We start from the raw sequence: 12394 nt of genomic DNA, 5'->3' as shown, positions 1-12394 counted from the left end.
ATTTCATGCTTATTATGTACACCATGTATTCCGCTTATGAAACAAAAGTAATAAATGTACATTTCTTCAAATTTATAGTAATATCATCAAGTCATCAATGCCTTCTATTCGTAACCTTTTATTCTTTGGCAAGGTGTGGAAAACATTGACCCAAATTTTTTTCAATTTTTCATAAGTCTGCAATAATACGTAAAATACTAATAAGAAAATTAAAACGTCATTATTGTTATTAACGACAAAAAGAAAATAATGATTTTTCTTTATCACTTGTATGTAATCATAGTTATTCTTAAGTCATTATTCATTAAATTATCATTTGCAATGATTATATTATTGACGTATCACCGGATGCATAATGACTACTCGTCATACGCCCAATTATTCACCATATCTCGTGTATTGAAAAAAATGAATATAATTTCAATGAGATATATGTTTAATTTTTCTGCGTACTTTGAACGCACACTGTTTTATGTATTTAGTGTTTATCTGATGATGTGTATACAAATATTATTGTCCATATGTGCAAAGATGGGTCTTCGATATCCTGTACATGTGACGTTACGTAATACTGTTGTATGTTAAGTAAAAAATTCACAAAAAATGGTAATATGCACATGTACAAGCGGGTTATTTAATTGCAATGTTTTCATTAAACTTCTTTCGTTTAGTTTTTCGACTGTCACAATGAACTTCTCTAAATTCAGAAGAAACGATGTACGGGAAGGTTCGGTATTATTTTTTTTTTTTCTATTTTTTTGTTATGCCATTTTGATCCATAAGTTTTACGGACACAATATTTATTAGTTGGAAAATTTTTACGCCCACTTTAATCGCGTAACATATGTTTTCACGAATCTCTTACCTACTTATCTGTAAGTAAGCAAAACAGTAACATGTAAAGAATATTAGCAGGTATACGAAAATATTGTTTTTTCTGTAATATATTTATTATTTCATTAAGACATAAGGGAAAAAAATAAATAAAAATATTCAAAACGATGATAGTCAGACATTTTATTATTATTCTTCTACATAGTTTCTCTAGAACTCCGTATTTATATCGAATATGTATAATGTAAAAACTGATGAAGTCTCAATTTAGAGATGTAGTAGGCGTTTGTGATCAGCCAGTGGAAAACTGCGCGAGACACATACATACGAACTTCGTTATGACAATTATAGGTAATGTCTTTACGTGAAGATCTCGACATATTTTATTCGATTACTCGTGGAGATTAAGTTCTTCGTAGCCGTCGTCCTCCTTCAACTTCAACGTCTATAATTTCAATCAAATGCGTGATGAAGAATGCGTAATTAATGACGATTAAATATTTGAAATATTCAGATCAAATACATCGCCGCGGTAGAAATCGATGCACAGAGTATTTGAGAGAAATAAAATGTTGACGAAGATGAGAAAAATCGAAGAAAGTGGTCTTAAGAAAAACTATAATCACTTACCATTTTTTGTACCGAAGCGATCATGGCCTTCTTTGGTCTGTTGAAGAAACCAACCTGAAATATTTTCGATTGCAATTGAAATTATTCAATGAATGTATCATCGTGCAATGAATTAATTATTCATCTTAAGTATCTGGCCGTGCGTGATGATGAAAGTTTTTCGCGCATGACTACAAACGGCCACGGTATGCTCTGAACCACTTACTTTCAACATAACGATGAGCAGAATTAAGGACGACTGATAGAAGGCCAACGCATAACGAAACTGGTAAGACCAAACCCGCCAATGTCTGAGTCTCCGGCGAATTGTCGATTAGGTACCGTGGACCCTTTAGCCTCTACGAAGCTGTTGTGTTGTAATAACAATGGGAAATTTAAAGTTAAAATAATGAACAAGACATTGTACAATAGATGAACACAAAAGATGGCCAACTCACCGCGAACCATTCATCGTGTTCAATAATATCGGTTCAAGGATTAGTGCTCGCGCGTCGGTGCTGAAGCTGATGAAAGAATATCCGTTGGCTGAAAAATGTTGAAGTCTAAAAATAGCACTGATATAAAAGATAAATTCAGTCGCGAAAAAACTGATATCTTTCAATACTCTATACCAATATCTTACATGTAAGTAACGGCTGTAGGTCAAATATCATATCTAGAATTGAAATTTCTACTTCTCCAGATGTTTTTGACATGTTAAGATCACACATTACTGTGCGGCACGTTATGCCCGCTGTTGAACAATTGACATAAATCGTTCGATGGGTGCCTTGACCGTCAATGCTAGTCTTTCCCTCCAGAAGCGTTCCATTTTTTCTCTCTCCATGGTGTATTTCTTCTTCATCTTTTGCATCGACTTCTGGCTGTTCCACTTTTTCCTCCACGTTCAGCTCAAGAGCTCCGCGAGTCTTCGTCAGCCGCAGAGAATGTAATAGTATAATAGTATAATAGTATAGTATAATAAAAAAATGCGCGATTACAGCGCTTTCAATACGATTAGGAGACGTTTTAAGACAAAAGGATGGGAGCTCCCAGACCTGTGTAGAAGACCGTGTGCATGGTGAAAACCGCCAAGACCGAGATCAGAATACACCTTAGCCTCCGTTTTATTTTCGTAATAAATTTTCACCTCGTTCTATGTAGGTGTTTCGATAATTGGCTCAACCGTGTTCGGGTCCCGTAATCAGGGTGATCGCGTTACATATCTCGGTCCCTACGAACCAATTTAAAAATTCGAGGGACGTATACCAATCTAGAGTATAAATACGCGTATAACATAGCATGAACAATTTTTACTGTATAGTTGGCGGAGAATCCATGCAGAGCATTGAAGCCTCGTAACAAGTATCCTGAAAATTTGTCACGATATAACTGTGTAAAACCCATTCCAGCGATGATGACTTATATGTCAACTTCCGTGGGTGTCCGATAATGCGGTAGTCTAACCGTAACCGAGGAAAAGTCATAAACGTAACAACAACAAGAATGTGTGGGGAAACATTGCAGCTGTTATTTCCTTTACATGGCTAATCACCACACTCTTATGACTAACGGCGGGGCAACAGCACGAAGTTGTTACGGTACAGGATTTGACCGAAGGCTTCAACCGGCGTCTAGAAAATTCCACGTATATAATCCGCCAACCCCTCAATGATCCTTAGAAATTGGCATTTAACATGTAAATGGCATTTTTCATTCAACATTTTATTACGTTTTGATTTCAAGCAATTTTCAAAGCGACTGCTTTCCAAAGTGGTTTGCGATTTCAACAAGTGAATACTTCCTTGGTTCTGCCAGTTAGGTAAGAGAAGATAAAATTCAGGACCTCGTGCGAAAATCCAAAAATCCGAAGCTTGACGAGTAATCGATGGTACGCGACGGTATCAAACGCCTTACTAATATCGAATAACACCAGTTTATCAAAATGACGCTAATTAATTTCACAATTGAGATCATCACATACACGAAGCAAGGCCGTTGCGTGCTAAAGAAAGAGAGAGAGGGTAGAGTGCATCAACTAATTTTCTGTTACATATGTTATGCTCCAGATATACGACATCGATTTACACCGCAACCGATGTCATTGGTTCCACAACTCTTGAAATTTGATATTTTTCAAAGATACCTACATTTGCGTGACTGTGGAAATACGTAGCTTATGTTCGGACGCAACCACACAAAAATGGAATCAAAAAATGAAGTGTAATGACTGACGAAGATAATGCCTCTCTTCTACCCTCTTTCCTCCTCGTAATTTGGAAACGATCCCTAGGCGGGATGCGATGCAATACAGTGCATAAAACAATTGTAAATGCAGAGAAGTATTCTTTTTCTGTAAAACATAAGTTACTATTTAATCAAGGCATAAGATACAAAAACAACGAAAGTAACAGCGATGATAATAAAATACAAATTTTAAATCGGATTCTTCATCACTATACTAGGTACTAAGAAATTTCTGTAAATCTGTCATATTATGTCCACTGTATATGTATATATATATACACACATGTGATACTTAACAAAACCTCAGTTTAAGGATGTAAACGCGTGAGTGATGAACTGGTGAAAAAATATCAGAGATACGTGAGAACTTAATTATTTAAATCACAATAGTAGCGAATTTTAATCTACAGTGTGAAATGGCAAGTAGCCCTGTACCTTTGTAACCCACAACCGTCCTGCAGTATACGGTTCTTCGTTTTACCTGAGAATCTCCGTACATTGTATATTCGCTCATTCCGGAAGATCAAGATCGCTGTAGCTGTCGTCCGCCTTCAACCTCAATGTCTATAATTTTAGCAACATATACGTCATGAAGATACATAATTAATAACGATCAAGCTCGTGCAAATTTAAATACAACACGTCGCCGAAGAAAATGCAAGTCACTTACCATACCATTTGCCTTCCCGATTCGTGTCTTCTTTGGTCTAGTGAAGAACCCAACCTGAAATATTTTTGATTTCACTTGAATTTTATTGATTATTCCTACTGAAGCCGAGTGTAAAGCACACATGATTCGATTTCAATTAAACGCTGAACACAAGCGAAGTAACGTTTTCAGACACGAAATTTGAAGGAAAGAAAAATCTAATCTGGACAGAGTACGAAATTTCGAGATTCAGGTATGCGATTTACACCTAAATATTGTTTGGGAACTTGACGGCTCTGATGGAAGAAATTCGAATTTCTTTGACATTTCAAATATCTGATCGCGAGTGTTAACGATAAATTTCGGCACGTGACTACGACTGGCCACACCATATTCTGAACGACTTACTTTCGACAAAATGATGATCAGAAGTACCAGTATCAAAAGACCAAGGCATAACGAAACTGGTAAAACCCAACCCGCCAATTTCTGAGTCTTCGGCAACTGGTAGAGTATCGTAGACGCTTTAGCTTCCACAAAGCTGTTGGGTTGTAAGTAAAAACAACGGGCAATTTAAAGTTGGACTGGTGAACGAGACATTGTACAATAGATGAACATAAAATATGGTCAACTCACCGCGAACCATTCATCGTGACTAGTGATGTCGGTTTAAGGATTAGTGCTCGCGCGTCGGTGCTGAAGTTTACAAGGAAGAAACTCTCGTCCGCTGAAAAACGTGAAATCTAAGAGTAGTACTAACAGAGAATGCCATTTCCGTCGCAGAAAAACTAATATCTATCAATATTCATTGACAATGGCTTACATGTGAATAATGGTTGTACGTCAAACATCATATCCAGGATCGAATTTTCTGCGTCTCCAGACGTTTTTGATATGTTGAAATCACACATTACTGTGTGGCACGTTATGCCCGCTGTTGAACAATTGACATAAATCGTTCGATCGGTGCCTTGACCGTCAACGCTCGTCTTTCCCTCCACAAGCGTTCCATTTTTTCTCTCTCCATGGTGTATTTCTTCTTCATCTTTTGCATCGACTTCTGGCTCTTCCACCTTTTCCTCCACGCTCAGCTCAGGAGCTCCGCGAGTCTTCGTCAGCCGCAGAGAATGTAATAGGTTTGGCAGAATGGTTTTCTTATATGTTACAGTGTCGACGATCAAGCATTCGTGCATGTTTCCAGAACTATCCAGCTGTTTGAACAACACGGGATATATTCAAAACTGGACATCCGTTACTATTTACGGTCTACGCTCCGTTTCTCAGAAACCGTGATTAATCGTTCGTTATTTTAATACGCAGTTCAGCTGATTTCTGTATTATATTGATAAAATATTTCCGTGACAAGACGTATCTTATAACTACGAAATTTACCTCTGGAAGGTGAATGTCAACAATGGAAACGTTTTTCTCTGTAATGGCGACGGGTACGTCGACCGCAAAGTGTACTTTCGGTAGTGACGATGGTCCTATTTTTATAAGTTGGTAGGTGTGCCGAATAGAAAGCTTCGAATTATTCCCTTTCTTTTCATATTTGTGGTTTTGTTCGTTTGCCACCCTGCAATAAATGTGCAAACGAATTAATCGATCAACGACTCACGTGGGCCATTTTTTCAAAATAGTCTCAGAACTCGAATGCCGATGCAAAATTCATCATAAATATCTATAATTAATGTCGCATAGTAACACGCGCCAAGGTACGCAGTGTTCTCTTACCCCATCAGCGTTATGTGAGCTCTGTTTTCGAGTCGCAAATAGAAAACACTTTCCTTTTCACCGTGATTAACGCTCAATGTTTTCGTAGTAACGGTAAAAGGCAAAATCGTCCCTCCAGCCGAGCTTGCGATTCCCTCCATATCGAGATCGACGGCCAATGATTTCTGCAACATTTCAAGTCAATTTATAGACACGCGAGTGTCGAATAACACTTCATTAACGGCTTAGAGGTCCTCAAGATCACGCGATATAACACGATTGCGAGTGTATTCGTACTGTTGATTGGCAATGAAAATTATCACGAGTTATGTCTAACATGCATGCTTCATAAACTCGACTCACCGGATCCCCTTTGGAAAGAGGGTTGCCGACGTCACATTCCAGAATTACGCAATTTCTCTCTTTAGTCTCCAAGCAAGATGGTATACCTTTCCGAAGACCAACTCCCGGTGGCATTTTGATCGTGATATTCGTTCGAAACGCTGGCTCTCCGTTGTTCGTTACTAGGATATCAATACTTACGTCTCCCGATCCCACAGCCCATTGATCATTGTTGCTGCAATTATGTGTAATTCCATTCGTTATTCCCGGTCCGAAGCATTCTTACAATTTTATTATCACGTAAGATATTTGTAGAACAAGACAATGGGAAGGCCATTCAAGAATACAAACATTTAAGACGTAATCATTTACCCAACACCTGTAGCATTCCAGCTGATTGATAGATTAGAGTTACACACTTTGCCATCTTTACATCCAGTATTGAAAGGTATTAACAATACCGCTTCTTCCAGCAAATGCCCCTTGTTCGGAACAGGACAACGTGAGCAGAATTTATCTCCCTGTTTACCTGAAGTTGGACCCACAATTCGTAATAATGAATGCATACGAATAAGAATAAATTTGAATCGTCTGAGGCGATAAATACATGAAGATATTACTTTTTTTGCTGATGCTGAACCTTCCGCAAATGACGATTGGTTCGACAAAATTTTTGGAGCTCCTCTGAAAAAAGGTCATTTTTTAAACAGATGAAAATATTTCGCACAAATCGGCAACGCTATACTAGACATTTTTTTCAATTATTTGTTCACATGCGCATGGATATGGGGCTGTCCACCTCAATACCACACACCTCTGGACGTCACCGTTTCCGATTCGATCAATTTTTTTATTTATTGGTGTTCTAGTTCTAAAATATTTTTCTGAATATTTTCCGATTTTTCGGACACACTGTTTCTGAGTAATAAACATTTTTAGACTGAAAATTTAAACCATTTTGTAACTTTTGAAATTCGGTCAATCACTTATGCGCCTTTAGATTTACAAGACGTTAACCAAACAAAATTCAAAATAACAGCACGTATTGTAAGAGTTTTTAATTTCTTTACATTCGTTCTCAATCACATCTTTGCCCACAACACAATTTATCCTTTAGATTGACAGTACGATGAAAGTTGTTGAAGTTTTTTTTTAAAGAAAGTTGTTGAGGAATTGGGAAAAAATATAAGAAAAATTCTGTACACGATTTTGGAAGTGGGAGGTCTCCATCATCGAAAGAAATTTGTAAATTTTTTTAGAATTTACGAAATGGTGCAAATTTTCAGCCTAAAATATAGTATTACGCTGAAAGGGTTGGTTCAAAAATTTTGAAAAAACTCAGAAAAATGTTTTAAAGCTAGAACGACGACACATGAAAAAATGTATCGAATCAGAAACGGTGAGGTCCGGGAGGGGTATCGTATTGAGGTGGACAGTCCCATATAACATCAGCGTATTTTCTACACCGTACCCTGAGATGAAGCGTTTTGTTGACGCAGGATATCTCATCACGCGTGAACGGGGCTGTAAAAAACTTCACGGATTCATCGTTTTCAATACGCATGTATTCTTCATCCGCTGCGATCTCGACCCTGAACTCTGGACAAACGTATAATAACACATCATGTAAACATCAAAGGGCGAATCAATGCCATCGATTACCTTGAAATTCCGGTGCCTTCTTTCCCTGATACTCGGCACAGATACCGATGACAAAACTGCGAGCGGATCTCTCTAATATAGGTGGATAGGAGACAAGTCGAGGTGCCACCTTTACGACAGGTTTACCCCGCAATACAACAGCGTGGCCAGATTTGTACGCACCAACTGCCAAATCGGGATATCTGGTGGCCAATTCGATTTACGTTGTGTCAGAGAAAGGCGAATATATGACAGTATAATCCACGACTTATTGTTAGTTGTACAAGTCCATACGAGGCGAGGAAGTTAACAACTTTACCCATTCTTATCGACGTCGACAGGAATCGCAAGCGAGAATCCGAAACCCTGGATGAGAGAAAAGCCTTTGAAGTCCGAAGATGCGATTCGTTGGGTTATCGGAGTAAATGCTCCTTTAGTCCCGAACTCGCGCTGACCGTAAAAGACGTAAACGGCACCGGACGCCTCCCACGGAGCGCCAACCACCAAATCTACGGGAGATGGTGAATTTAATTGTATTTTCGGAATAGTTCAGCAGTCCTTGTTTCGAAAAAAAAAATGTCCATTCGCAGAATATTTACCTGCGTGACCGTCATTGTCCAGGTCACCGGCGGCCAAGGTGTAACCGAACTGTCCGTATTCTGCTGTACCCTGGAGCATCAGACCTTCCCTAAAGACGCCCTGCGATGCACGTAAGAAGATATGAAGTTTGAAAAACCATTCGATTAACGATACGAAGATATCAGGGAGAAAAGCACAAGTGTTGAAGGATTATAGCGGATATCTGGAAAGAACTGCGTAGGACACTATTGCGTAAGGTCGATGATACGGAGAGACACGTGTTTACACAAAATGGAGCCGAAGACGAAGAAGATATCGACGATGCCGAAGGTGAGATCGAAAGTCGGTCAATCGTATACCTTATTGTTGCCGTAATATGTGTAGACCCGACCGTAGTCGACCTCGCCCCAATGAGGCGCACCTACGGCAATGTCATCCAAACCGTCGTTGTCAAAATCCCCGGTGGTCAAACTCGCGCCAAAGTACTCGCCCAGTACGGAACCGTCGATTTTTGTTTCCCACGCAGTACCCGGCAAGTAAACCACGACCTTTGAGTGAAGAAACGGATATGATTAAAATTGCATGATGTTAAATTACATTTATTTCATAAACTCTCCGTGTACTAAAATGGTACAATTTTATTTCATTAAAACTCACCTGGCCCGTTTTTTTCAATGCCGGCGTTCCAGCGGCAAATACCAGCTCTTTGGGACGGAAAATGTATCCCGAGGTGACCGAGTAGCCTGGAAATATCACGTCGACAATGCTCGATTTAATTTCATCCGAATAACAAATGATGACAAGTTTACATGATAGCCCGCGGCTATAATTACCAAGATTGGCACCTATTGCGGCATTCGCTAATGCCTTGTCAATATCGCCAGCACCGAGACCGGGATATACTCTGGTCTCCGTTTTATTTTCGTGATGAATATCGACCTTGTTCAATCTAGGTCTCCCAATAATTAGCTCGACGGTGTTCAGTTCCTGCAATCAGAAGGATCCACATTACAAATCTGGTTCCCTATGTGCACACGGGGGCAGCGGTTCTGAGGCGGTTAATCTTTCGACCAAGTCAGTTACGTTGGCACTACCGATTCAGCCTGCAGTGCTACTGTCGGCTGGCCGGTACTATTAGCCGACGGTAAATTAGCCGTCTCAGAAACTCTGCCTCCGTGTGTACCAATTTAAAAACTGGAGAGACGTACACCTCTCAAGAGTATAAATGTGCGTATAATATAACACGAACCTTTTTCGCAGCATAGTTGATGGAGAATCCATACAGAGCATTGATATTGGTGCTTTGTGACAAGTATTCTGAAAATTAATCACAACCGTATGTGTATCAACCGTGGAAAAGTTAGACCAGCGATATCTTATTGAAAATTTTCATGTGGTAAATCGTAAAATGTTTTGTAAGAATTCAGCATGTTGTTTATTACGTGAAAATTTTCAGTAGGATAATCACTATTATGTATAGATATGTGGACGTCCGAATTTGTCCGATGTTAACATGTTATGACCGCATTTAACGAAAGAAACTAAAACACAATAACAACAAAAATAAGCAAGTCAATAATTGCATCTGTTATTTTTTGTTTATCACTGATCACTGCACTCATATCACTCACCGCCAGGTAATAACACGGAGTTATCGCGGTAAAGGGTGTCGCCGATGGCATCAGGCAGGTTGTAGCAAATTCCACGCATATCGTCCAGGAACTCCGCAGTGCGGCTTTCCAAGACGCTGTCATTCGCAGTATATTTGAATGACGTGCGTGGAGCGCAGACCTAAGAATCACAACGACTATAATGGATTTGGTTGAATCACCACTTCATACGATCGGCGAGTATACTACATACACACAAATAGAATGTTGCCAAAGAAAGTGAATTCTATCCGGTGAAACTCAAAATATCGACCAGTAACCACAATTAGTTATCGTAGGTCGCATCGACACTGTATTTAATTACCGTAAGATCAGAGTTCTCTCGAGTCGCGAGACTTGCTCCAAGCCACCCGACGGTCCCAAATCGTGTGATTTTCAGATATTCAGAACCCTGTACTCTAATATCTTTTGAAATGGAGGCCTGGTCGAGCTCCAGTCTTCGGCAGGAGTTGCTAGATGTTTCGTTCACATTTACGGAGCACCGGTACAAGGCACCCTCACCTTTATTGTATTTCGGAGCACCAATGAAGATGCTGCGGTTGAAAGAGGAAACAGTAACTCAAACGTTCACAAAGCGCAAAGGGATTTATTCATCGATCCCATCTGGCACATTGATAGTGTTTGCATGTACAGTGACGTCGTGTTTTTACCTGGCCGAGGCAGTAGGATGTTGGTACGATCGGAGTGCGACGGTGTATCCGAAATATCCATTTCCTCCAGGGTCCTGATCTTCGTAGACGATGGGGCGACTCGTGTCCACGTTGTAGGAGGAAGCAGGAAACGGCGTCAGGGTGAAGAAGAGGATCAGAAATGCGAACATTTTACACCAGGGAAAATAGAAAGTCTGGAATGCAGTTGATAGGGAACAAAGTGTGTCGAAAGACTGAGAAACAAGAATCCGCAACTCTTCAGAAACTGTCATGACAATGAGATTACGTTTTGTCGAATGACATGTCGAGGAAGAGACAGTTTACGAAGGGGAAGCGGGACGGATGATAACCATACATCATGGTCGGTACGCAGTTCGTTTGGACAGCGGCGATGATTTGATTAGATTGAAAAAATGTTGGTGACGGGAGCCGCAGAGAAAGAGAGAGAGCGACAGAGATAGAGAGAGAGAGAATAGAATATCCGTCAGCCGATTTCCTGTTTCGTATGTCGCGCTTCAGAAATATACCAAGAATTGAAACCGCAATGCATTTATCTCTTTGTTTCCTAGGCCAATCTTTCTTCGTACTCTATTCGGAGATAGATTATACTTCGAAAAGATGCTCGTAACCGTAACGTTGAGGGTATTTCTAAAATTTGATAACTTTTAAAGTTACTAAAGCAGGCATGTTTGAATGCGCTACACGAAACGCCGGAAGGCTCGTTCCGATCATGTAAAATTCAATGCATAGCGCGCGGTGAATAACGCATTTATATCAATACATGACACGTAATGACTAACGAGGATCATGCTCCTCTTTACCCCTCTTAGAACGTGTTTACGTAATTTGGAAACGATCCCTAGGCAGGAAAAGAAGCAATATACATGTATAAAATGATTTCAGTTGGAGAGAATTATGGTTTTTTCTATAGAACATATGTAAGTAATTATTTAATCGAGACGTGAAACTCAGAAGGAATGAAAATAACTGTAATGATAATACACGAATATGACATCAGATTATTTTTTACTATATTACCACACGAAATTGCGAAGTTTCTCTTGAACTATTATATTATGTCCAATACATGTGAAACGTAACGAAGCCTCTGTTTAGGAATGTAGACGCGTGCTTTATGAACTGGTGAAAAACTGTTAGAGACACGTCTGAACCTAATTATTTGAATTACAAGTGGTGAATCAACGCGAGAGAGAATTTCTGTGAAATCTCAATTTATATATTGCAAATTGAACTTGAATTAGAACTTTGGATGTATTGAGACTAAGTTGGAGACCATTGTGGTGAGTATATTGCCCAATGACCGAGACATCATGAGTGATAGAGCCATCATGAAGCTTATTGTTCGAGGGTGGACTACTCGAACAAATTTCGGTGTCGGCAGGAAAAATCGTGTGTCGAGAATACATCAAACTAGCACCAATATCATCAATGGACAAAGA

At 39.4% G+C, this 12394-nt stretch overlaps 1 protein-coding gene across 3 annotated transcripts; it reads right to left on the bottom strand.

Annotated features, from left to right (window-relative positions):
- Positions 1-999: 999 nt before the first annotated feature.
- LOC124219804 (integrin alpha-8-like) lies at positions 1000-11419 on the bottom strand. 3 transcript variants are annotated; one of them, XM_046627945.2, is made up of 26 exons: positions 10935-11413; positions 10589-10817; positions 10246-10405; positions 9864-9931; positions 9448-9601; positions 9272-9357; positions 8974-9162; positions 8635-8734; positions 8355-8544; positions 8057-8238; positions 7866-7993; positions 7015-7078; positions 6767-6923; positions 6416-6629; positions 6074-6237; positions 5732-5915; positions 5163-5550; positions 4976-5066; positions 4748-4880; positions 4361-4414; positions 3594-4254; positions 2087-2372; positions 1902-1989; positions 1670-1810; positions 1465-1518; positions 1000-1279 (listed from the first exon to the last, which is right to left on the bottom strand). In XM_046627945.2, exons 1-21 carry the CDS (start codon positions 11204-11206, stop codon positions 4201-4203), a joined length of 3261 nt encoding a protein of 1086 aa, XP_046483901.1. In that variant the 5' UTR covers positions 11207-11413; the 3' UTR covers positions 1000-1279; positions 1465-1518; positions 1670-1810; positions 1902-1989; positions 2087-2372; positions 3594-4200. The 3 variants fall into 3 exon arrangements, with proteins under 3 accessions (XP_046483901.1, XP_068992712.1, XP_046483902.1); XM_069136611.1 differs by having other exon boundaries at positions 2087-4254; XM_046627946.2 differs by lacking the exons at positions 1000-1279; positions 1465-1518; positions 1670-1810; ... (2 more) ...; positions 3594-4254; positions 4361-4414 and having other exon boundaries at positions 4976-5082; positions 10935-11419.
- Positions 11420-12394: the final 975 nt, after the last annotated feature.

This window comes from Neodiprion pinetum, chromosome 5 (assembly GCF_021155775.2).
Source record: "Neodiprion pinetum isolate iyNeoPine1 chromosome 5, iyNeoPine1.2, whole genome shotgun sequence".
NCBI classification, from domain to species: Eukaryota; Metazoa; Arthropoda; class Insecta; order Hymenoptera; family Diprionidae; genus Neodiprion; species Neodiprion pinetum.
Note: the sequence above shows the minus strand (reverse complement) of the source record. Positions and strands in the feature narration are given on the sequence as shown.